Source organism: Perkinsus marinus, assembly GCF_000006405.1.
Source record: "Perkinsus marinus ATCC 50983 genomic scaffold scf_1104296935302, whole genome shotgun sequence".
Taxonomy (NCBI): domain Eukaryota; phylum Perkinsozoa; order Perkinsida; family Perkinsidae; genus Perkinsus; species Perkinsus marinus.
In genome coordinates, this window is record NW_003214508.1 from 47,876 (window position 1) to 72,073 (window position 24,198).

A 24,198-nucleotide genomic window follows, 5' to 3' on the forward strand; every position below is an offset into this window, starting at 1 on the left:
GTTTATAAGAATTCCTGAAAGGTATTGAAATCGCTATACTCCTACTGAGGTGCTAATCGTCTTTGAAACATCCCTTGTATCCCAAAGCCATAAGGTCCAGCAGGTAATGGACCTTAGCCGGTAGCTTAGCTACCTTAGCCGGCTACCTACGGCTACCTTAGCAGGTAGCCGAGACACAGATATGGACTGCGACTTCACGAGAGAGTACCGAATCACATGATGAACATTTCACAATCATACGACCAAGAGAGTGAGGTTAAATATCTTCATTGAGATAGAAAAATCGTCAATCGCAAAAACGGTTGCAAGTGAACAGTATCGGCTTCGGGGTGAAACAGACGTATTATTCGAATCGAATAATTCGATGGATTTTACTACCCTCTCTTCTATTACCAATTGGTCTTGTGTTGTCAAGTGTTGACTGCCACTTGTAACCCACGCATATGGGAGGTTTGATTATATCGATTCCGCGAATGACACACTCGGAATGAGGATTGTTGGGTGACAGTGTGGGTTGTATCATCCAAATCAGATGCATCACTATGTAGCAAATGATCATAAATTACATCGGCTGTGTCACGATTAGCGGCAATGTCTCGAGAGTGAAGAGTAGTTTTTGCGGATACCTAAGAATGGTGCATGACTGGAAGCGGCACATGATCGACATCAGTAAGAGTCGGTGATAAGAATGAGTGAACCCTCACAAACGGATCGGCTGATGATCTGGAGGTACAACAGAGTCGTTGGACGTTCGTCACCACGTCGTTAGTATCGAATGGTAGGGTGATGATGCAGTTGGTGATGCCATGAAAGGAGCGTTATTATGTAGAAAAGAGTGGCATGTGTAGATGCAAGTACCTCAGCAGTATCACGATCAGTAATTAACTCTTGAGGGTGAAAATTGAACACTACGTCATGAATACCGACGGATGAAAGTAGATTGTAGGATAACCAAGTCGTTCGTAATGCCTACAATACAGGTGTTATTGAGTAAAGAAGGATAACATATGTAAATGTAAGTGCTTCAGCAGTAAAACGACGAAGCATGAAGTATTGCAGGCGCGAAGTACTCCGTATGGAAACCTCAGTGAATTGCATGGTTAGAAGCGATCAAAGCTTGACATGTATAAACCCTACCAACACATCTGTTGGCAGTGGGAGAGAGGCGGTGGAGTTTGAGAGAGAGAGAGAGTGATGTGACATAAAATATAGAAATTATACTTCACATCACAGACTGTGGGCAGTGAATGTCGTGAATTTTTGGCACAGTGTACATCGGCGCATGTTCAATGTGGTAGAAATCTCCATGAAAACTGAACGTGCTAGTGAGAAAAAAGCGTATGACACAAAGCTATCGTATGGTAAAAGATTAATAAGTGTTTAGTAGGTATTAAGGGTGTAAAGCTGATCAGATAGAGAAAAGGCATTATTCTTGCTGTGAATAATTTCCTGTAACGTTTTGACACAATGTACATCGGCGCATATCTATTAGGGTCGATCTTACAAATACGGCTACAGTAAGTGATACGGAAAAGGCAGTTCTTGATAGAATGTAAGTGTACCAAGTATACGGCGAACATGATATATGTAGGGGTGTTGACAGTGAGACACAATCTGGAAGGAACCGAAAACAGGCACGGAAACGATTGTGAATTAATTACTCGGAGCAAATTTTTGTGACGGTTTAACACATCTAAATCGTTTTGATCGATCACGCTATGCAAGAGATACTGTGAATCATAGGGAGCTTCGTCGCACGACAAATGTAGTACTGGATAGTCTCAATGGCATTTAAGGTACCCAGAGAAAATCAGACGCGGATATGACAAACCAAGAACGGAGTCAACTTTTTGACGCACGATTTGTTCACTCCTATTAGTATATAGTAGAGATTCTCAACGGGAGTTTTCGCGCGCGCCCTGTGATCGTTGAATACCGCTGCGTTGCCCTATACTAGAATTTCCTACTTAAAACTAAGTGTATTCTCAGGATTAGATATCATGATCGATTTCGTGGTCGAATGCTCTCTGGATGCTAGCTTTCATGGCAGGGATGAAACACGACTTGAGAAAGTCGCCGTTGTGGGAAAATGTGCATATGGTCAACTACATGTGTAGGTGACAATCGTCGAAAATTTGAGAAAATTCTCATTGGTTTCTGTACACTTCTACTCGAATTTGTATGTAAACTACTATAATTAGTGAGAAAACTGCTGAACTCAGCTGAGGAAAGCGATTACATATACTCCAACATTTTCAGCTGCTGACCTAAACCCCATTCGCCCGATCTCGTCACGGTCGGTGGGTTCAGCAGTATTACTTGATATCAACTAATTCGGTATTCGCCACTCATCGAACTCAATAGGAACAATACTAAAAAGTGCAATGTTATCAATGTTATCCACAAAATATGATAGTCTTAGTAAACAATGATGACGTCGTTAAAATGCACATTTACATCGACAATTCAACACCGGACAGCTCTTGCCGGGCCGATCGAACCAACTCGAAATATGTGCCACATGTCCACCGTGTTCGCACACGTTGCATACCTGATAGAACTACTAAAGAAGAGGAATCAACACGATTCTCACCGTGGCCAGGCCTTTCACATCTTCATGGCACACAGCACAACAACAGAGTGTAGGGCGAATGTCCACTACTGAATCTTCGATGAGTGACGCCTGACAATGCACCACATATGAAGACCTACGATGCAATTTACTACTTCATCCTCGATCGGATCAGTGGGTAGTGAGCGACTTGGCAACAGGTCGCCTGAGGGTATCTCAGCAGTGAGATCTGGCCATGAACCTAACAAGAAGAGTTACGGAAAATTACGACAATGCCCGCTCACCCCCAGTGGTATGATAGTTGCCATCAGAATCTGCTACTCGCATCAATAGAGTCGATGATAAGCCTAGTCCTCGTCGGGCTGTCGGCTCCCCCGCTACTATTATGAAGTCGTTCATATTAAGTCGACCTCGAGTGCTATCCAATGCATAGAGGAAACACCGTAGCATTGCAGCATCGTTGAAACGCTGCAGATGGAGTGGTATGAATCGATTAACCCAATCTGAAAAATTCTACCTCTGACCGATCAGCCTCCATCTCCATAGTTTTCGCTATGTGAGTGACTTTAACAACATCAAGAAAAGGCAGAATCACCGATCCGAAGCTGTTCTCTGCACATTGACAGCGCTGTGGTACGCCCATCTGACATGGACCAGTGATGAGGTCTGTGCCAGCATGCATAGAGCTCACCACAGGAGAAGACGGCCGATCATATGCTAGCAATGACGGAGGTGAAATCGACTCGTTACTAATAGATGGGCTGCAGCAACCAGGGTACCTGAGAACAGCGACAATTTCACATCACCCGAAAACTGCATATTACGTCTGAGGAGAGTTCGGTGCTGAAATGTCGATTGCTCTCCCACCCCCTCTAGTTTGAATGTCTGAGCACGAACAATAATGGGAATCCGAATGATGCTATGCTACGGCTCCAGTCGTTGCAGAAACTCGCCGAAGCGCCGATGTCCGACCAGTCCGGTCCGAAGCCGTCCTCGCGATGGTCCGGCATCAGCGGTAAAGAGGTATTAATCTCAGATACGGAGGACGTAGATGAAGTTATCCTAACAAGGGCAAAGCTCATGACACCGACTTCATCGTGGTACCAAACCTCATGTCAGTTGATGCCGTTGCTGTAGACCTCGGTATCCTCAACCAGGGACTTCCAGGCGTCGCGCCCGCCAAACATAAATCGCTATGAATTTTTCGGAGACTCTGTAGAGAAAAACTTCACTCAATATTCGAACTGCACCAGAACAAACTCACCACAGGGCGTTTGCACATGTATAGAAAGCCAGGCCCGCTATAGGGCCCCGCTGTTGTGGCCCCTCCACCTCTACCATATCGCAGCGATTGACTCGACTGAGCAACGGACTGCACTAACAGATGCATCTACCTTTGTAGTACTGCATTTTTGGGTATTCCTATATTTAACTGTGGCATGCCTTTGCCAGAGGAGGATCCAGAACTTGGATAGAAACCCACAGAAATCTACGAAAAATTCCCTTCAAATTTTCCAAGGCATTGAGCTTACTCCCGGAAACCAATCTGATCCTCCGCCCCCTCCAAGTGGCCCCTCAGCCTCATGACAGAAGCACTCTCCATCGACTGCAGTTATCGGTGAGCAATTCACAGGTGGTGAGATCGGCTTGGAGTTTCTCGGGCGTTTAGTGGTAGTCGAAGGATTAGTAAACATCAGTATTAGTGCGGATATAAGGAGGTACCTGATAGAAGTCCAAGTCCAGTGTTGGAAAATATGCGGTGACAAAAGGAAAAATTTGTGAAATTTTCAGGAGATTTTTTTGGTTTTTTTCTGCATTTCAAAGCGGATTCACATATAAACTTCTGAGGAAATTTCTGAGCTCAGTTGAGGAAAGCGATCATATTTTCCAACACTGCCCGACTCCCCATATTACGGTTCCTCCTGTAGACTCTCAACCACATAAGGCAATAATGCTTCAGCCAAGACAGAGGACTCCGCTGACTGTCTGTCGCAACGCAGTACCGTCTCCAACAGTGCAAGCGACTGATTCCACTATAGTTCTTCTCATTAACGCCTTTCCATAGTCCTCCTCACCTGTCTAGATCTAGCCTTGCTACAGCAGGACATGAGCTTCTCGCACTCGAGACACACTCCTTCTGGTCCTACCCCAACGCCAACCTCAGGCAACACGCAATGAGGACTCTCCAGGCCTCCCAGAACGATCCCTTGTATGCTAGTTCGCCTTGCACCACCCTTTACTGTCCACAGACGATTCCTGTACAGCGTTCCATACCACTCCAGCATAACATCGTGCACCTACCTCGGCCCCCAGGCAACCACACCGTGGTGCTCTACAGGCTGCCCTTGCTCGTCCATTACGAGGGAATATACACCTATCGTTGAACTACTGCTCTTTCCCAAATTCACGTCAGCAAGTTCTCGGTCGGACAACTACCCCCAGAGATGTGAAACTGCTAACGCAAATCTATATAGCGTGTGAAACTCAAAATCGGAGGCGCTACCGATAATAGCCTCAAAAGGGTTCATATACTTACTGGAGGACTAGAGGCCTGTGATATCAGGCAGCACTACTGAGGCTAACTACTTCATATATTAAGATTACCTCCATACAGCGATGGTAGGATCAATACAACAATAACACGCCCTTTACTGCTTAGGGAATAGGATAACAAAACGGCACTCGAGACATTGGAAGGGCATCTCCGAATATGCCTCTACAGCGTCTATAAGAGACGATTATAGAGAAAAGGGTACAACAGATAGCTTAGACAACTAGACGGTGTTTTAACACGAGTAACAACGTTTGAAGCACAATAGTGAATGTTGGATATAAGAGCAGCCACAAGAAGATGAGAGCAAGCAGCACTTCAAGCAATAGAAGACGAACGTTGTACAGAAGTGTCGTCGTCAGTAGTAGAAGCGGTAGAGTCCGCTGAAATAGACCTTTGGTAAGCAGTTGACTTCTTACTGCACAGTACGAAAGTAGTGTGCCTACGCAAAGTCATGATCCTCTCAAGGTTTGCCAAAACTGAAGTGAGCTGAGGTCTCAACATACCACGACTCGGACTATGGGAAAACCTAACACATTTAATATAGCCTTCTGGGTCACATTTACTCAACGCCTTGGCGGTACCCAGCACTGCTGGCCTACGACTCATTAAAACAACGTGGGCAGTCGGATCACCCATGCCTAGCACTGCATCTTTGAGAGCGTCTTCACAAGCACCCATAGGCAAGAATATGGTCTGGAATCTCCTTCTTATCACGTTAGCAATATCAGGTGGTAGATGGTCACGTAAAGCACTGGCAAAGTGACCAGGTTCATTGGCAGAAACAATAAAGAGACCGTCGTTTCTACACTTGAGGATGAGCTCTGTGAGCAGGCCGGACAAAGTAGTGGTGAAGTCTTTAGTAAGAGCGTCACTCGGAGGGACATGACCGTCCAATAGAGAGGAGGTTGGGAAAAGAACATCGTCCCACTCGATGAAGACACAGCAGTTGGCTGGAGGCACAGTAGACTCTCTTGTTAGAGTCATCTTCACGGGTGGACTATCAACAACAACGGAATCACCCATATAGGATGGGAAGGGGATAGTCGTAACAGACATTTGAGCAAATCTTGAAGGTGATAACTTTTAGATATTCCACACAATACCAGCGCTACAGATATGGTCCTCAGGCTAGCCGGTCTAGCCTATGAATACCAAAAGGGAAGGAATCAATCCTCCAGCGGTTATGGGTGCGCGATTTTATCCGTTTTTGGAGATAATTGCACATAATCGTTCAACCGTAATCGTCGTGAAGTCACAGATGCGCCGAGCCATCTCCCTACCCGATATGAACCATTAAATGCAGATTTCTAGGGTTCAGGTGCTTGTCAAGGCGAGGTGACTCTCTTGCTTTAAGCTCGCTGTATCATGGACAAGCATCTGGTCAATTCACATGTGTGGTGTTCCGCAGTAGAACAGAGCAAGGGATAGGGATGCTAACGCGGATGAGAGGCGTGGGGTGGATTAGATGGAGCACTCATTAGTGATTCTCGCATTGGACTTCCCCTCCCATTTTTTAGGGACGACCAATACACCATTCGATAGCTAAGACCATTTTGAGTTTTTTTTTTGAAAATATTGGTTATCGGAGATTCATCTGAATTGAATGAAAAAAATCACGGGAAACTAACGTGCGGCCAGAAGAATTCTCCAGCTCTGGCGCCGCCCTATAAATGATAACACATTCGAAAGCCCGACTAATTTCCGATCTAATCCGTCCGGTCTCGCTCAGTTACTCGCACTCTGAATGAACCCGATCAGCCTTGGACGATTTTTCAAACGGACTCCAACCCGGTACGTGTCCTGCTAGCGTACGCGAATTTGTGGTCGACTCCGACAGTGCCGCAAAATATACTAGCTGAGCTCAATCGTTTTCTCACTAATTATAGGAGCTCATATACGAATCGAGAGGATATATGCGAGGAGTGGACATATAATAACAGAAATTTTTCAAGATTTCCTCAGAGTTTTGATATTGACACCAACACTTGTGGTTGATCATGTGCAGATTCTACCGCACTGGTCACTCAGCTAACCCTCCTCTCTAGCTCTCAGCGCTCAATCACTCCGTCTTTCCGTACTGTCAGAGCACCTTCTGAATAGGCGCCTTTAGACAGCGTATGCGTGCAAGGGATGCAAATATTATCGATCTCGCTTTTGGTAGAACAGCCTGAATTTTACGATGATCAGTTTGGTTCAAGAGGCTTAACTTTATATAAGAGATCATAAAGTACTTGGATCTGCATTCTTTGAGATGGTCTTAATGGCGCATAGCTCAGTCCAGTCTGGCAGAACACTAACAAGTACCAACGCTTCAACTATATCATACAAGTATCAGTTTTCATGCCAGAGGCTATCACTAACTGCAGGCATTCTGTGTCGACTGTCGCTAGCTCTAGCTTGGTCTGATCAAGCATCATCAAGATGGCAATCTCGGGGAGTGGTCGTCACATGTTCGAGTAGTAGCAGCCTCGAGTAGTAGTAGCCTCTACAATATTACCTATTATATAGATTAATATTTGTTTTGTTGATATTACTGATAATCATACAGCTATCTCTAGCGTGGTCTGTTCAAGCACGCTACTTTCGATCAAGATGGCAATCTCGGGGAGTGGTCGTCACATGCTCGAGTAGTAGTAGCCTCGAGTGTATGGTCTGTACAATATTACCTATTATATAGGTCAATATTTGTTTTGTTGATATTACTAATAATCATACATCTATTCATAATATAATAAATACTAATAAACAAATGATATAGTATTTCATGTGGAGCATAATATAAAGATATGTATCCCCGATTATTAATATAGGCCGTATTCTTAAAGGTAAATACGGCGTAGTGTCTTCCAGCTTCCTCGTAGACCTCCGGATCATCGAGAGGCACTTCCTCTCACTCGACCATGGAAGAGAGGAAAGTTGAGAGTAAGCACTGGAAGGAAAATGGGTTGCCTTTCCCGTATATTGATTACCTCCTGTACTTTCCGACCACGGTAGGTTATGAACCCAAGGAGTGGGTGTAAGGTCTATCCTTGTTCGAGGTACTCAGGGTTATCAGCTACCGCTCGGCCGAGACGATCAAGCCAAGGCCGATGATGTCTACATGAATACCAATGAGCTAAGTTGCATTTCCCCGTTCATGCTAAGCTGGGTGTCTTCGTTGAAGTGTCCTGCCTCACCAGACGACTAGCTATCTGAACTTTGCGACTGAGAATTCAACAAGAAGGACCCGGCCAACTGGGTCCTCTCTATTAGCCTCAGCCCCGCACTGATCATGTTTCGAGTCATGCCTAGTCTCGCTGGTGGTTGAGTATTGCAACGTGTGGTATGGACTTCTGTTGTCTAGTTGCTTCAATTCCTACATGCCCATATTATCACTACTCCGACTAGCGCTATTGCCGTTATCAGTGTGTATTGCATGCACTACGATAATCGTGTCGAAAGGCGCTTCCAAAACCGGTGTACCGATGGTAGCTCACACAGCTGATTGTTCCGAGTGTGACACGCGCCTTGCTCTGATCCCTCCTCGAGATCATCCGAGCGGCGCCGTCCATGCAGTGTATGGTATCGGCCATCTTTACCCTCGTACCTGGTCCGACCGTGCAGCGATCTACAATGACCCCAACCATATCGCTACCTCTATCAATGCCACTGTTCCTGAGGCGCCTTATACGTACGGCTACTGGGAGTCGGAATATGGCATGATGAACGAGCATGGCCTTGCAATGGGGGAGTCCACGACTGAGGTGAGCGTGCCTGGGAGGCCAGGAGTAGACTTGCCGGACCCAGCCACTGGTGAATACGGCCCAGCGGTGTTCTCTATACGAGAGCTGACTATGATCGGTCTGGAGCGCTGTAAGACTGCGGTCTGTGCCATCCAGAGCATGGGCGCTATGGCCGAGCAGTATGGTTTCTACCCGGAGAACTGGCAGACTGGAGAGACCCTCACATTGATCGATGCGACCGGTGATGGATGGGTATTTCACATAGCGCAAGACTCCACTGGTAAATCGGCAGTATGGGCAGCCCAGAGGGTCCCTGACGGTCACGTTGCCGCTATTGCTAACCAGTTCACGATCAAGGAGATACCACAAACGGCTAATGAAGACTTTATGTTCTCTTCCAATTTACGTTCGGAAGCATTGACTATGGGCTTATGGGACGGCCAGGAGCCCTTCAGCTGGATTCGTGTGTATGGTACGGTAACTCTACAGCTGCCGATGTACAGCAGTGTCCGGATCTGGTCGGTGTTCCGTCATGTGTTATCAAGCGCTACACCTGAGTTCCACGAGAATCCCTTCGACCTGCCTTTCTCCGTGCTGGCGGACCATCTGCTTGGTCTGGAGGAGGTGATGGATATCTTCCGCGACAATTATGAAGGCACTCAGTTCGACCTCACGAAGGGTATTCTGGCTGGTCCTTTTCACAGCCCTTATCGTCTCGAAGGAGGCCAAGGGGAAGTTGAGGTTCCTGGTCAGTTCGCTCGGGGGATCTCCATACCCAGAACGGCTTACACCATGATCGGCTACCCTGACCCCGATAATGCAGTTCTTTACTACAGTGAAGATGCACCTGCGACCAGCGTGTTTGTCCCTTTTTTGTGCAAAACTCTGTCTGAGGCGAGAGGTATGGAATTGGATGAGACCGCCAACTTGTATGCAAAGCAGTTTCAAGTGGGTTACAAAGGCGACTTTTCAAATGCGAAGGACTCGGCTTGGTGGGCATTCGACTTTGTTGCTAACTGGATGGCAATAAACTATGACAATATGTCGCGAGAATTTGTCAAGCCGGCTATCAACTACTGGCAACCTCAACTGTTAGAAGCTGCCCTGTCCAAGTCTACTACTACTTGCAAGGCAATTCAAGAGGCTGTGGTGGAGTATTGGTGGAAGCTTTCTGATACGCTTGTCGTTCGCTACAATGACGGTTTTTATAACTTTCCCCCGAGCGATCCATCCACGGTTGGCCACATAGGCTATCCAGCTGATTTCCTCGCAATGATTGGTTTCAACGACTACTTCTACACTCCACAGTATGTTCAAGCTGCTAAAGATGCCGTCACGGCTGGAGAGATCGTCGCCGCATATTCTCCAATTCAAGTCTGTCTCACTCTATTAGTGGGAGGACTCGTTGGGTTAATCGCAGGTTTGAACTTGGAAAAACTCATTCGTCGTCGTCGCGTGTTGTCTTCTCCTATTAACCCAGTTGCTACTAGAAACCCTTCAACCGTTCAGAATGGTTATTCTCCTCTTTTTGACCGTCTGTTGTAAGTTTCTCACTTCATTAGTAAGCCTCAATGTGTCATCGTAGTAAAGACTGTTGTATGATTCTGTGTGCGAATTCGTAGTGCTCATTAGCAGTTCTGTATCTCAATTTGAATTTTATATGATTCCCTGAGTGGTAAACACTGTTTAATCGTAATTGGGTCATCCCATTTGGGTAGCATTCCGAGGATGTTCGTACGTCATTTAATTACCTCTATCTCACGAAAGAGCAGCGTCTTGGGTTTTCTCAGTAACACAGCAAAGGTATGCGTACTGAACACAATAGCTGTATTTTATATACACCAAGTACTCCGCAGTATCAGCAGTGACTCTGAGCTCTGCTTTGACGAGATAGCCTCCACAGGACTATGCTGTTGCTATTCAGCGGTTTTGCTGGACTGAGCTTGTCCTGAAGACGTCTTGCTTGTTAAAGGGTTTTCCGGACTCGCAACCCGTCTGCCGAAATGATACCTGTTAGACAGTGTTTCCGCGAACGATCGAGTGCTTGTAGGGACCACCAGAATGGGGCGTTGTTATCGTCTCGGAACATCACCCAGGGTCCACCCTCAGTAGTGCTTCTGCAACGATCGATCAGCACTTGGGCTTCCTCTGGGGGTACAAGGGTGCCTCCTCGGAAGACTTTCCCTGACTGTGCGAATCATCGTGTTGGAGATAAACGAATGCCTCACCGGTGTTGTCGATGCTGAGATGGGCGTGTTTTCTACGTCTTCCTCTGCCATGGAGTTTAATGAAGCACTGAGTGCAGAACAAGTCGAGACACTCTTCACACAGGACGGTAGCGTTGAGATACTCACATTCCTGAAAACACGATAGAGAATACGACGAAGAATGACGTTCCCATACTTGACAGATGAGGCCAGAGATGACACGCTTGAAGTGGTTATGCAACTCCGGTCGAGATGCATGAGTGGACACGTAGCAGTTGTCGCAAAAGAAGCTTCCACATTGGACGCACTGGCAGGTGGCGACGACCTTATCACATGCCGCACCTGAAGCCTATGTGACGTTCAGCCTCACTTCCGACCAGGTCCTGCTGGAGTATGAAACGAAACCAGAACTTACATACAAGTTGCTCCACATCGGCAGTGATGTGCCCCCGTCTATTGCCTGTTGCATGTGTTGCATTAAAGCAGTCCTGATGTGAGCGAATCAACGGTTAATACCATAATTTCGTTCAGTCGTAGTTACTTGACAATAATAATCCTGGCAGACCTCACATTTTAGTACTGCACTCTTGTCCTCGCACTCTTCACACATGACTACCGATTCGGGTTTCTTCATTATATCGTCCTTGATCTGTAAACAACATCCCGCATTTCGCATCTGCGACTCGATCGCTCACTTGATTCTTCCGGAATCGTCTGAGGAAGCCTACATGGGCTTGCATATCAGAAAGGAAAGTTGAGAGATCATATTTTTTCGCCACATAAGCTTCGAGCGTTTGCTTCATGCAACGCACCTGTCGGTTCTGATCCATGTACGAAACCAAGTGGACTTACTAACCAGGAAGAACTCTTTGGTCGACTCTATGCCGAGAAGCTGGGTGATCTGTTCACAGATTTGGGGTGTTGTAGTTGGCAGCTCGAGAGCTACGCGCTCGTTCAAAGTATTCAGAATGAATCTGTAGATGGCCTTTGCATTCCTTTATATCATAGTCTCTTCCCACGCGTATTTCGTCCGACTTTCATCCTCATCCTTCATTAACCCTTCAGACAGAAGCTGACGAGGAGCTGTTGATGGTCGTTTGTGACAGCGGACTTTTCTCGTTACTTTAGAGTAGGATTTCTGTTTGTGGTAGAGTTGGGAGTAATACTCGATGATTGGATGGGTCTCCTGGACCTTCCTCGTCACTGTATTGTAATACATCGTTGATTTGTCTTGTCCTGTGAATTCTTTCCACTCGTTATGATCGATCTACATACACAAAAGGAATAATCAGAGGATTCCGTGACGAACCAGTTGTGGGCTACTTTCGCCTTGCATGCTTCCTTAGCTATCCACAAGCACTGCGGCTCAGCTACTGGGTCCATACCCAAGAGCTTGGCGACTGTGATTAGTCGAGAAGCTGGCGGGTTGTCCGTTGCAGATTCCACTTCGTGTGTGACCATCAGCGGTCAAACAGCTGCACCTGATGTGTTATTTATACGCTGGTACATGTCACATGTTGTACATACATAAGTAATGTAACATAACACAATGTCAAGACACCACAACATGGCGTGTTTGACATACACATACAACATAGTGTATGACTACATGTTTGTACATATCACTCCAACACAACGCTCGCGAATCACATTAGAAAGTTCAACCGGTGAAATTCCATGAGTGCTCATCGAATTTCCATGGCTATGGAAATACGTAACCGACGAGACGCCCTCCACATGTGGAGTCATGCAGATCTTCGTGCATCGCTCAATCATTCAGTGTGACGAGGGTGTTTCCAGTGCTCAACGTGCTCTTGGAATTGCGCTCTAGTGTACTCTCGTCAATTTGAGAGCTTTCTTTCCCACTATTCAGTCTGGATGTATTGAGGTAGGTCAGATCTGTCCGGATGCTCACTGGCAGTTGTGTTGTTCTCTGATCATGATTAAGAGTGCTATACTCCACTCAGCTATGGTCTCCCAGGTGGCTTCCTCAGCGGTGCGGCTCACTATGAAACACACAGAAGTTGAGATGAATTTTGATGGACAACCCATGAAACTTTTCGTCGATAGTGCGAGTGATATGTCATACCTGGTATACGGTGGTTGGTATGAAAGCATATACGGCAAGGGCGCCTGCAAGTATCTCCGCTCCGGATGCTATTTCTGCCCTTCAACAAACCCTTGTGACCTCAAAAGTTTGCGAACTCAAAAGATTCAGAATGTGACTTACGGAAAGGGTGGCCAAAGGGACGAGTTCGTGCATCGAACGATGACGCTGAAGATTGGTCAGCAAGAGGTCGAAAACTTTCAAGTAGGGCTTCTAGTCGGTAGCACACGAATTGAGTTAGGCTTGCAACCATATGCTGTGCTTGGATTGAGTCTGTCGCCAGCTCAGAGCCGTCCAGTAGTCAGAATGCCACCTCCACTCGAACAGCTCGTGAGTTCCAGAATAATCTCCACAACAGCCTTCTCGGTTCACGCATCGGAGTTTTCGGTGGGTATAAATGGCGAGCTCGTTTTGGGAAGATCTCGAGGAACACCAAAGGACATGGTTATGTTCCCATTCCATAGAGTTTCGTGGAATAAAGTAGCTTCTGGTCTATTTGCAACGAGAGTACGGGTCAACAGCTCATCCGGTTACAATGAGGTGATCGACTATTCGAATGGGGAAGGCTATCGCAGCGTGGTCATTGATACTGGTACTGATTCTACACCTGTGCCGAAGGAGGTTTTCTCGATGGTATTGAGAGCTATCGAATTCGAGGTCGGACGAGATCGCGTCGCTCATAGCCTGGAGACTGTCAAATCCAAAAGTCATGAGAAATTCGACGCATATGTCAACCCCAAGCGACAAATTTGTGTCCGCAGGAAAATCCTCGACCAGCTTCCCGTGATGGAAATCCAAGCTGATTCTGGGTCCGTTCTCGAGGTGAATTTGAGCCAGCACATACACTCATGTGCGAGAGAATGGTGTCGTCTCCTAGTGACCGACCGACTCCGATCCGCTCCTTCTTTCGATAACTTCATTCTAGGCGGGCCATTTTTCGCCCAACGTGATGTGTATGTTGACTACGAACAGCAGACTATCGGGTTTGCAACACAGGCGAAGCCAGCCACGATGAAGATCGCTTCTATGGAGAAATGGCACGCAATCCGATCCCCTCCCTGTCGCCGACCATCTGTCCTCCCTTCCGCACTCGCCCGTCTCTTTCGGAGATCCTAGTACTCAATCAGCTATTACGTAGATACCCTCATGTCTCAATCAATAAGCTGCGTCACGCAGCCTGCGTGTTGTCCATAAAGATGTTGCATGTTCGAGAGTGGTGTGCATGTGATTTTCTGTTAAGATTCTTTAATGGGGATATCTTACTCTACGAATGTTTTCGGTCGGAATACCTCGAGTTTCTTCCTTATTGTGGTTCGAATACTGCACATGTTACATAAGTCCAACCTCTCCTTCAGACTACCACATGAGTCTGATTGAGAGGTCAGTAAGACTCAGCAAAATAGGATCAGCTCCATCAGCCTCTGATCAGCTATTGGCGATTCAAGTCGCCTAAGTCTGATTCATATGAGTGCGCGTGCGTAGACGACGCCGGCTTGGCAGTTCCGGCCCGGAACTCCCGGGTAAGCCTGGGAGTAAGACAGACGGAATTTCAAAGGAAGACGAGTGGTCAATGCGAAACCATATGTTACTCTCTCAGCGGTTGGGTTGAATCCGAACCGCCAGTAATCGTAAAGTCGTAAGCCCTTACCGTAACCGTAAGCTACTTACGTTATGCGAAGTGTAGCGTAACCCATAAAGAAGCCGTAGCGATGCCCATGTACAGGGTGATCGAGAAAAAAGGGCCCCACCCCCTTAATGTCTCAACGCATGCGAATATCAGACAGGTTCAGCCACCCTTTTGAAGCACTCGGCGGGCTCTTTCCGGGGGTGGTCGACTTCACTTCTGTTTTCTTGGCACTCACTGAGGTATATGGGAACGAAAAAGACGTAGAGGGAAGTGCTGTCAAAATCCATTTTGCAGTATTTGCGTCTATCCATGGTTCAACTATCTGCAATGTTATCCGTTATGGCATAGGCGCCCCAACCAGGTTTACCATTCCAAAGCCAAATGATGAAATATCGTTGCATATCGCTAAGTTGGACGCACGATGGCATAGGCGCCCCAACCAGGTTTACCATTCCAAAGCCAAATGATGAAATATCGTTGCATATCGCTAAGTTGGACGCACGATGGCATAGGCGCCCCAACCAGGTTTACCATTCCAAAGCCAAATGATGAAATATCGTTGCATATCGCTAAGTTGGACGCACGATGGCATAGGCGCCCCAACCAGGTTTACCATTCCAAAGCCAAATGATGAAATATCGTTGCATATCGCTAAGTTGGACGCACGATGGCATAGGCGCCCCAACCAGGTTTACCATTCCAAAGCCAAATGATGAAATATCGTTGCATATCGCTAAGTTGGACGCACGATGGCATAGGCGCCCCAACCAGGTTTACCATTCCAAAGCCAAATGATGAAATATCGTTGCATATCGCTAAGTTGGACGCACGATGGCATAGGCGCCCCAACCAGGTTTACCATTCCAAAGCCAAATGATGAAATATCGTTGCATATCGCTAAGTTGGACGCACGATGGCATAGGCGCCCCAACCAGGTTTACCATTCCAAAGCCAAATGATGAAATATCGTTGCATATCGCTAAGTTGGACGCACGATGGCATAGGCGCCCCAACCAGGTTTACCATTCCAAAGCCAAATGATGAAATATCGTTGCATATCGCTAAGTTGGACCACCGACATCATAAACTTCATAAGAGAGTAACGCTTTGTAGGGATCGGCGATGTAGAGCAACAACTGATCACCATTCAGTTTGACTTCATAACAACAGGCACCGATCCTGCTCAAGATCTGAGATTATGAGCGAGAAGGCGAGATCATTAGTCTCGCCTTCACGTTTCGAGTGTGTCTGGGCTAGTCTAGGGACGGAACCCTCATCCTCTTGCTACGAGGGAGGGTTCGCCGATCTACTCTCCTTGCCGTTGAGGGCTCCATTATGTGTCTGCTGCCAGTATTGTCGACCAAGCTTATTCAATACTATAAGGTTGTCCCTCGTATATCTAAAACCTTATCTCGCCACAGCAATTATAGCATGCTTCCAGTCAGCGTACTCTCCGGCTTCCACCTAAGCGATGGGATCCCCGCATCGATCTTAGGGACTACATCTATCTTGACATTTGCGAGGACTTGAAGTTTACACGCTTTTCCTCGGCTACAACTCCTATAATACAAGGGTGAACATGGTGGTTATAAACTCGACAGAATTGGACGATTGAGAAAAAGGGCATCAACCACCGAAATGGCAACAATAATGCTGCCTCCCGCCGTTCACTAGTCTCAATTGTAGCTTACTGGGCAGGTTGGATTTGCTTCTGCGCAGTGACCTCATCCCAGAACACTATCATAGGGTCCCTCTTACAGAAGGACCGGACCTGGCATCGTCGGCTCTACCCTCTCCCTATTACTGATGGTAACCTTACCGCGAGAGCTAGGTTGTCTGTGTCCTCGAACATTCGGCCATGGCAACCTGCTCGGACCGATTCAGGGACTTTATCCTTACCACCGTAGACAGCAGCCTTTAGGTCCTACAGGAGCACCACTGACAGGAATGCCCCAGAGCGTTACTACCTGAACCGTTGCTGTAGCCTGTTGATACACTGGCTTGCCGTTACTCCACTGACCATATTCCTTACCCCACAGGGACACCTTCTTGGTAGTGTCAGGGGTTACATTTCTATCCGCCACATAGATGCGGTACTTGTACTGATGGTCCGCTCGCCAACGTACCCAAAACAGAAGAGCTGAAAGGAGACATGGGAGAACGAGAAGGAGAGGGAAGGCACTAACCTGGGTAGCCGAAAACTAGTACCCACTTCAGATTGCTCTGGGAATACCAGAATGTCTCATATAATCTGCCCATGCGGAACTTGAACCCATCCCGAATGAATGAGAAGGCCAAACGTTGGGATGTGGCCATTGGTGGTAAAGGCAACAACCATGCGAGAGTTAATGAGGTCCGACCAGAGTAACGCACCACTGAGAAGCATAAACGTTGGAAGGCAAGGCATGCTTTCTCTGGAGAGGGAGAACTGTCTGTATAAACCACTATTGTTTTTTTCTGGTTGTTGCGCTCATGTTGGAAGCAGGGAGCATTTATCGGATGTATCTGTGATGTCCGCCTCTTATTCACTGTAGTTTATAGTACTGGCGACTTCCAGTGAGCTCTCACCACTGAGGATTGGTATTCACCGCGAAGGCGGTTCACCTCCATAACAATTAGTTGGCCTTCTTTCAGCTCTCTCTTCCTATGATGCTGCCACGTTACCCCGTATCATAAACTCTCCGCTTCTGCCTCAACCATAGACAGCTGCCGCTTCGTGAGCTGTGACTCTATTGGTGATACCACACCATCGCCATCTACCTTAGTCCTGAAGGTCTCCTCAGGCGTATGCATGCGCTACTACCTTTTCGTTCCACTCATCCTTCTTCAACCTATACAACAGTCTGTGTCGTGATTGTCACCTTTATCTCATCTTAGAGCCCAGCGGAGCTACTACCGCTCTCTACGCTCTTTCTGCCGCGGTCAGTAAGAGGCTCGTAGATCATCGTAGAGTAGAGGACAATGATGATGGGGGCACGAGGTGATTACCGTTGAGGAAATGCAAGATAGACAAGTTTGAGCAAGAACTTCACCACTGACTGTTTGACCGTAGTGGTAGTTATGCTATTTCGTGGTTGAGTTTATAACGTAAACTTTTCATGTTATGAATTGTATTACCTTCTACTAGGGTGCATATGAAATCATAGCCCTATATGAAGGTATTCCACTCCACTTCCTTGTTGCGTTCAACAGTCGTTACTGGAGGGCTATGCAGCTGAATAGCTACTGAATGGCAGTAGTCTCCTCTGTACTACTACCTTCTGTCTTGGTCCTCTGGGCTGGAGCTGAAGTCTTATTCTATATATGGTAGTAGAGGCGTTAAGGGTGAAGGATTCACGAGGTCAGGTTTCGAAAACACGTCGCCAAACAGACTCGAACCCCTGCGGTAGTCCCAGAGGTGCGGGATGCTCAACGTGACTATGTGTTGGAGAAGACCATTGAGATGCTGAGGCGACATCCAGAAGGCTTATGGCGGTTACTGAAGGGCTGGTAGTACTAGAAGTAGATGGAGGCTATCCTCATTTACGGGGCAGACTTGGAATAAGCAGAGTCGTGTGTCGATAGCGTCATATCGTGCCTTGATAGTATATTGCTTGGGGCTACGCTTCATTGGGGGGCTCATTGGCTGGTGAGGTTACAGTAAAGGCTAGGATCTTCATCTCATCTCGTTCTTTATCAAGTAGACTACTTGAAATAGTAGTAGTAGTAGTAGTAGTAGCAGTAGTAGTAGTAGTAGTAGTAGTAGTAGTAGTAGTAGTAGTAGTAGTAACAGTAGGGGGTAGCCGAAAGTAGTGTTTAAAGCCTCAATAGTGAGCTATGAGGATCGTCGGTAGTCGCTGGTCTCGAATAGGTTTGAACCCGGGGTCCAGCAGGATGACCTCCGAGACGAGAACATGTCAGAGTTCTTTGCATGGGCCTTCTACTACAAACATCTAGAGGTTCTTCTACTGCGCAATTCTCTGTAACACTCATCTAACCTCAGGCCTTGAGCGCGTCGGAGCTGAGGTGGGTAGAAGAGGTCAAACGCCGCATTGCGACGGACCATGGTTTCTCTCTTAAACCTGGCAGGAGCGATGTAGTGGTGACACACCTTCTCACTGGAGTACCCGTGGTGTTGACGTCAGGTCAAAGTCTTTAGACAGTCCCTAGATCCTGTTATGGCTGCTCACCGTCCTCTCGTATTCTATCTAGCAGTGCGAGGCTTGGGCTTCTTGGGCTCCATAGGCTTACGACTACTCGGATATCGCCGTTATCACTACGGTAGGGTGGGGTATTGGTACAAGGGGGATCCTACCTTAGACGATAAGGAGGAAGTTTTGGTGTTTTTCCATGGCCTAGGGATTGGTGTCACCACATACATTCCCTTCCTACCATCCTTCACTGCGAAGACCCACTTCCTATTCGAGTTACCGTGGGTGTCGATGGACCCATGGGCCGAAGTGGTCCCAGCAGAGGAGTATGCTCATGGCGTTGAGTGTGCCCTACGATATCATGGAGCCCTTGAGGGCCAACGGCGCCTTTGTCTAGCTGGCCATTCCTTCGGTACCTTTACTATAGCATGGGTGAAGCACTACTGTCCAGAAGTGTACTCTCGCTCTCGAGTGGTCCTGATAGACCCTGTTAGCATCCATCTCCAGCTACCAGATGTTTGCGCTAACTTCCTGTATAAGAAGCCTGAGAAACCCTTTGCAAAGTTTTTACGGTATATAGCGTCTCAAGAAGTTGGTATCGCCTGTTGTCTATTCCGCAACTTCTTCTGGATGCAATGCGTCATGTTCCCCTCTGAGCTACCCCGAGGCTCAGCAGTGTTCCTGTCGGAGCATGACCATGTGGTGCCGGTGAAGGACGTCTATGCGGAATGCCATTTCAATGGGGTTACTACTGTTATTTTGGATGGTATAGACCACGGGAAGATATTAGTACGAAGAGACTACATGCGTATGGTTGCCGAGGCTGTTAATTCGAAGCCGCCTTCTACCCATGAATCTTTGCAGTGCGCACACTAACACTATCTTGATACTTTATTATTGATTTTCTTGATGGTTTCCATTTGGATCTGTTGAGTGCTGTGTGGCTGCGGTATCGATTAGGAAGCCCTTTGCCATGAGCTCACCGCCCCATGTGCGAGTGATCATGGCTAGTAGCAGCAGTATCGATTTCTCGAAGGAAACCTCCGAGCCAGATGTGATAGAACCCCTCGTGAGGCAGTGACGACGATTGTCGCCGTCGCTTCTTCTTGTGAGGCACGACAAGCTAGGACGGGGTCGCCTCTGAGAGTGCGAGATATCCCTTCGTACTAGATACATCGTTGTTGAGTCTAGCATTCACTTTCATATGCATCACCTGTGGTCTTCATCCTCTATGAGTATCGTCAACTCGGGCGTACACAGCAACCCTAGTGGGTGTCCCGCGGTATACACGACAGCTCAGGAGGAAAGGGAAAGGGGAGGATCCTTTTTGGGGGCAGAGAAGAAGTCACGCCCGGTTATCAGTAGAGACGCGATAAATCGTGGAGGGCGATCGGCCTGGGATTTAGGAGCAATGATGACGACAACAGTAGAGCACTTACCGTAGTTGAATTCACCCCGAGCGGAGTTTTAGAAGAAGAAAGATCAAAGTGTACTTTTCCTTTCAGGAGGGGTTTATCATATTCGCGGGTGTGCATGTTAGTCTGGCGGTGGTAGGCGAAAATGAATTTCGCGGATTAGAATATCAATTTCGGGTTGTACCTCTAACTTCACAAAAGGCGGCTGAGGGTGTATGGTCGCATTGATAAGGTGGGTGAGGTCATACAGGAGGTGCAGGAGAAGACGGAGGTGTGGTATGATAGGTGGAAGCTGGAGGCTTTGGAACTATGTGGAGAATTCGCGCGGGCCGAGCGTAACTCGACGACGCGGGAGGCAGCCTTGTTCTCTTCACTTTGTACAGCTGCTGTTGTTCTCGCATAATCACAACCAACCGTATTTCGGTACCGTCATCTTGAGTGTAGAGGCTTGGGTAGAAAGGGGTTGTAGAGGAGGACTTCTTCCCAGTAGCGCCACCCGCACAGTGATCACAGGCATCCCAGGGCGATCGAGATTTTTAATGTGGCCTCTTCCGCATTTCCATCTGGGTATTTTGTGACTATATTACTATAGAAGTATAAGTAGGTCATCTTATCCATTCTCCGCCTGTTCCCCATTATAGTGTTTTTGTCGCTGGAAAAGGTCTGTTCCCTGTCTTGTGCATGCGTGCTGTGCATGCGTGCAGAGCAATAGTCGACATCCGTGTCACAGATCTTTTTTCCCCTACGTCATGACATTTTACCGCTCTTTGATCTCCACAAACTGTGGTCTTGGCAACTGTAGGCACTGCGTCTTCAGACGCTGACCCTGAAGCCCTCAAGTAGGCACCCACGGGGAGTTCTTCTTGTTATTCTGACTCTCCCCCCTTTAGACGGGCCGAGTATCTCGACAGCAATAGTGACAAATGTACAAGTATGATTTTTGGTCGAAAGGCCACTACCTTTGGGTACCCCGTAGCGACCCATGCCAACGATTGCATGAACTGTGACAATCGTATGGCCTATGTCCCTCGGGGCAACGGCACAGGCCCTAGGCCAGTTTTTGATAATATCCACTCTCTCTACCCGAGGGTCGTTACTAAGGGCCGGGCCGATATTTACGAACCTCTGCCGGGTAGGGTTGTTGGGTATGAAGGGGAAGCCATAGGGATGGTTTAGGTCAAAACGAATCCACACCTCTGGGCTACGTCCCGAGCGAGGGGGAAACCTACGCACTGTGGGAGTCGTCATATCCTCTTATCAACTCGAAAGTAAGTAGATGAGCTGCCTTGGTGAAGTGTTATGGTGAGGGTAGGGTCTTGCGATTGGTGAGAGTACTACGGCTGCTAATAAGCCTTTGGCTGTCCAGGAGGTCACTCATAAGGACGAGATCACGGGAAAGGAAGGTAGGGGTACTCAGTGTGGGAATAGACGTACATGGTCAACTACGTGTGTTGGTGACAAAAGGGAAATTGTGAAGAATTTTTTGGAGAAATTATGGTGGGTTTTTGGACAATGCTACTCTAAATGGTGTGTAAATGTTCACAATGTAGTTAGGGAGCTACTGAGCTCAGCTGAGGAAACCAAACATATATTCCAACACTAGGTGTACTCCTGAGGCAGTGATCCTATCCCACTCCTCCTCCTTTAACATCAGGTACCGCCCTTTTCACTATCGCCCCACTGATGGCCATTGCCATGGAGCGCTGTGAGACTGCTCGCTGTGCTATTCATAAGATAGGGACCTTGGCACAGGAATATGGCTTTGCAGGAGAGGAGTAAGGGAGCCTGTGTGGGAAGGGTGAGATGAGGAAGGCGTTGTTGGATATAGGTATGGCTCTGCTGAGGCTATTACTATCATTGATGACACTGAGGCATGGGTCTTCGAGATTGAAGGGGACGGCAATAAGGGTGCTTTTTGGGTAGCCCAGAGGGTGAGTGGTCGTTAGTAGGAGACGGTTGGTATATATACAACATAGGTGCCCGATGACCATGTTGCGGTGGTAGCGAATAACGCTATTATTAAGGCAGTGAAACCTAATGCTCCTGATGAGTTCATTTACTCTGAAGGTCTCTTTGAGAAAACTAAAGCGATGGGGTTGTGGGATGGTAGGTGTCTAGTGAGCCACAACTGGTAGAGTGTAGATGATGATTTTCAGGGGAAGGCACATTTGACTGGTCCAAGGTCGTATCGGGTAAGCTTGCCCTTCCTCGTTACGCTTCGCTAAGACAATGGAGGGTTTTCGATAGGGTTGCCCCTTCACAGGGGGTAGGTCTGATGCTGGGGCAGAATCTTGCTCATCTTGCATTTCCTCAACGCTGGTCTTCAGATCCCCAATAACGAGGACCCTTATGATTACCCTTTTTCCGTGGCGGTCGATAGACCTGTTACAATGAATGAAATTTTCGATCTCCACCGTGACCATTATGAAGGCACCGAGTTCGACATGACTAAAGGAATCCTTGCGGGTGAGTGACAATGGCCACGATCGGGAGGCGAACAGACGTGGTTTTAGGTATGTATGGCAACCCAAACTATGAGATCAGTGGTGCTCTGATGAAAGAGGTTAAGGGTCAGATCCCTAGGGCCATATCCCTACATCGTACGAGCTATACGATGGTGGCAACTAGCCAGAAGCCTTTCCCTAAGGTAGTGCTAGTGCTAGGGTCTGTCGTTGACTATGGTTTAGGTTTGGTTTGCCTTGGACGCCCCGGCAACCTCTGTTTTTGTACCTTTTTATTCCCAGGCTGATGCTGTTGACCCCAGTTTTGGGACTCAATACGGCCCTGCTCTTCAGGTGAGGCTTGATGGGGGGTAGGAAGGAGTGAGTGAATGGTTTTTATAGGAGTTCAATCGCTCCACGGCCTTCTGGGCGTTCGACTTTGTTGCTAACTGGATGAATATCAACTATCAGAATATGAGCCAGGAGATGGTCTACCCTAAGAGGGATGAGCTCCAGAGGTAGAGCCGACTAGGGGTGATGTTTGTGCAGTGTGGGGAAATATGCACACGGTCAACCACATGTTGGTGACAAATCCTGGGAAATTCTCAATGGTTTTTGTATACTTCTACTCAAATTCGTATGTGATGTTCTATAATTAGCGAGGAAGCTCCTGAGCTCAGTGGGAAATAGATTTCTCTAACACTGGGGTGTGGTTGTAGGTGGGTATTGGCTGAGGCCGACAGGGTCGAGAGGGAGGCGGCGAAGTTGACAGACCCGAAGGAACAAACGGAAATGCTCAACAGTCTGCAGTTGAGAATTCAAAGGCGCATAACTGAGGAGTGGTGGAAACTGGCTGATGAGCTTATAGTAGAAAATTGAGAATTTGGTCGGCCTTGTGATTCGGTTCGAGATCAGGTGAGGTATAATGATGGATACTATAATTTCCCCGATGGCCGTATGGACTTCCAAGGAGGTTTGCCTCAGCCGGAGTGGTACATGAGGATGGTTGGTTTCTCGGACGATTTCTATAAGCCTGGTCAGCACTATGTTAGACCAGCAGGCGTGGAGGCGCATGAGGCCGCTGTGAATGGCGTAGGAGTGATAAGAAGGGTCAGTTGCTCTGTAGTTTGTTGTTCTTGCTGTTGTAGATTTCATTGGAAGCAGTTGTGGCTCAGTCTGCTAGCAGTTTTTGGATAACAGTGGTGATGGCAGTAATGGCTTGTATAGCGACTTTCTGGTTGGGCACTTTCTGTGGGAAGCGCCATGCTTATCGCAGCTACAGTAAAGTGAATGATGGCTATTCTGAACTGTAGATATGGTTCTGTGATGTGTACTATGCAGTACACGGTTTAGTAGCTTTTCTCATCATACGGTTGGAGACAGTTTTCCCCCTGTTACTATTACTGGTATATAGGTAGACCAT

General features: G+C 47.5%; 8 protein-coding genes across 8 annotated transcripts in view; 4 read left to right on the top strand and 4 right to left on the bottom strand.

The window, feature by feature from the left end:
• Window positions 1-1,991: 1,991 nt before the first annotated feature.
• Window positions 1,992-2,899, bottom strand: Pmar_PMAR003287 (hypothetical protein; the record flags this gene model as incomplete). The annotated part of the gene is made up of 5 exons (XM_002783993.1): window positions 1,992-2,105; window positions 2,474-2,551; window positions 2,594-2,683; window positions 2,728-2,813; window positions 2,857-2,899. The coding sequence occupies 5 exons, from the start codon at window positions 2,897-2,899 to the stop codon at window positions 1,992-1,994; spliced, it is 411 nt and encodes a 136-aa protein (XP_002784039.1).
• A 2,542-nt stretch (window positions 2,900-5,441) lies between these two features.
• On the bottom strand, window positions 5,442-6,182 carry Pmar_PMAR003288 (hypothetical protein; the record flags this gene model as incomplete). The annotated part of the gene is made up of 1 exon (XM_002783994.1): window positions 5,442-6,182. One exon carries the CDS (start codon window positions 6,180-6,182, stop codon window positions 5,442-5,444), a length of 741 nt encoding a protein of 246 aa, XP_002784040.1.
• Window positions 6,183-8,485: 2,303 nt separating this feature from the next.
• On the top strand, window positions 8,486-10,393 carry Pmar_PMAR003289 (conserved hypothetical protein; the record flags this gene model as incomplete). Its single annotated transcript, XM_002783995.1, has 1 exon — window positions 8,486-10,393. One exon carries the CDS (start codon window positions 8,486-8,488, stop codon window positions 10,391-10,393), a length of 1,908 nt encoding a protein of 635 aa, XP_002784041.1.
• A 585-nt stretch (window positions 10,394-10,978) lies between these two features.
• On the bottom strand, window positions 10,979-11,885 carry Pmar_PMAR003290 (hypothetical protein; the record flags this gene model as incomplete). Its single annotated transcript, XM_002783996.1, has 5 exons — window positions 10,979-11,206; window positions 11,252-11,397; window positions 11,471-11,543; window positions 11,636-11,704; window positions 11,751-11,885. The coding sequence occupies 5 exons, from the start codon at window positions 11,883-11,885 to the stop codon at window positions 10,979-10,981; spliced, it is 651 nt and encodes a 216-aa protein (XP_002784042.1).
• A 4,591-nt stretch (window positions 11,886-16,476) lies between these two features.
• On the bottom strand, window positions 16,477-17,105 carry Pmar_PMAR003291 (conserved hypothetical protein; the record flags this gene model as incomplete). Its single annotated transcript, XM_002783997.1, has 4 exons — window positions 16,477-16,560; window positions 16,609-16,713; window positions 16,757-16,929; window positions 16,976-17,105. 4 exons carry the CDS (start codon window positions 17,103-17,105, stop codon window positions 16,477-16,479), a joined length of 492 nt encoding a protein of 163 aa, XP_002784043.1.
• Window positions 17,106-18,018: 913 nt separating this feature from the next.
• Window positions 18,019-18,754, top strand: Pmar_PMAR003292 (hypothetical protein; the record flags this gene model as incomplete). Its single annotated transcript, XM_002783998.1, has 3 exons — window positions 18,019-18,095; window positions 18,135-18,278; window positions 18,640-18,754. The coding sequence occupies 3 exons, from the start codon at window positions 18,019-18,021 to the stop codon at window positions 18,752-18,754; spliced, it is 336 nt and encodes a 111-aa protein (XP_002784044.1).
• A 192-nt stretch (window positions 18,755-18,946) lies between these two features.
• Window positions 18,947-19,797, top strand: Pmar_PMAR003293 (conserved hypothetical protein; the record flags this gene model as incomplete). The annotated part of the gene is made up of 1 exon (XM_002783999.1): window positions 18,947-19,797. The coding sequence occupies one exon, from the start codon at window positions 18,947-18,949 to the stop codon at window positions 19,793-19,795; it is 849 nt and encodes a 282-aa protein (XP_002784045.1). The 3' UTR covers window positions 19,796-19,797.
• Window positions 19,798-21,073: 1,276 nt separating this feature from the next.
• Pmar_PMAR003294 (conserved hypothetical protein) overlaps window positions 21,074-24,198 on the top strand; it is a 3,229-nt gene continuing 104 nt past the window's right edge. Inside the window, exons 1-15 of the mRNA XM_002784000.1 lie at window positions 21,074-21,173; window positions 21,225-21,466; window positions 21,511-21,602; window positions 21,647-21,737; window positions 21,989-22,109; window positions 22,163-22,265; window positions 22,311-22,440; window positions 22,491-22,600; window positions 22,662-22,800; window positions 22,848-22,981; window positions 23,022-23,129; window positions 23,178-23,293; window positions 23,495-23,642; window positions 23,691-23,867; window positions 23,924-24,198. The exon at window positions 23,924-24,198 is cut by the window's right edge and continues 4 nt beyond it. Coding sequence (XP_002784046.1) covers window positions 21,268-21,466; window positions 21,511-21,602; window positions 21,647-21,737; window positions 21,989-22,109; window positions 22,163-22,265; window positions 22,311-22,440; window positions 22,491-22,600; window positions 22,662-22,800; window positions 22,848-22,981; window positions 23,022-23,129; window positions 23,178-23,293; window positions 23,495-23,642; window positions 23,691-23,867; window positions 23,924-24,088 — 1,833 coding nt within the window. The 5' untranslated portion in view covers window positions 21,074-21,173; window positions 21,225-21,267 and the 3' untranslated portion in view covers window positions 24,089-24,198. The remainder of the gene's footprint in view (window positions 21,174-21,224; window positions 21,467-21,510; window positions 21,603-21,646; window positions 21,738-21,988; window positions 22,110-22,162; window positions 22,266-22,310; window positions 22,441-22,490; window positions 22,601-22,661; window positions 22,801-22,847; window positions 22,982-23,021; window positions 23,130-23,177; window positions 23,294-23,494; window positions 23,643-23,690; window positions 23,868-23,923) is intronic.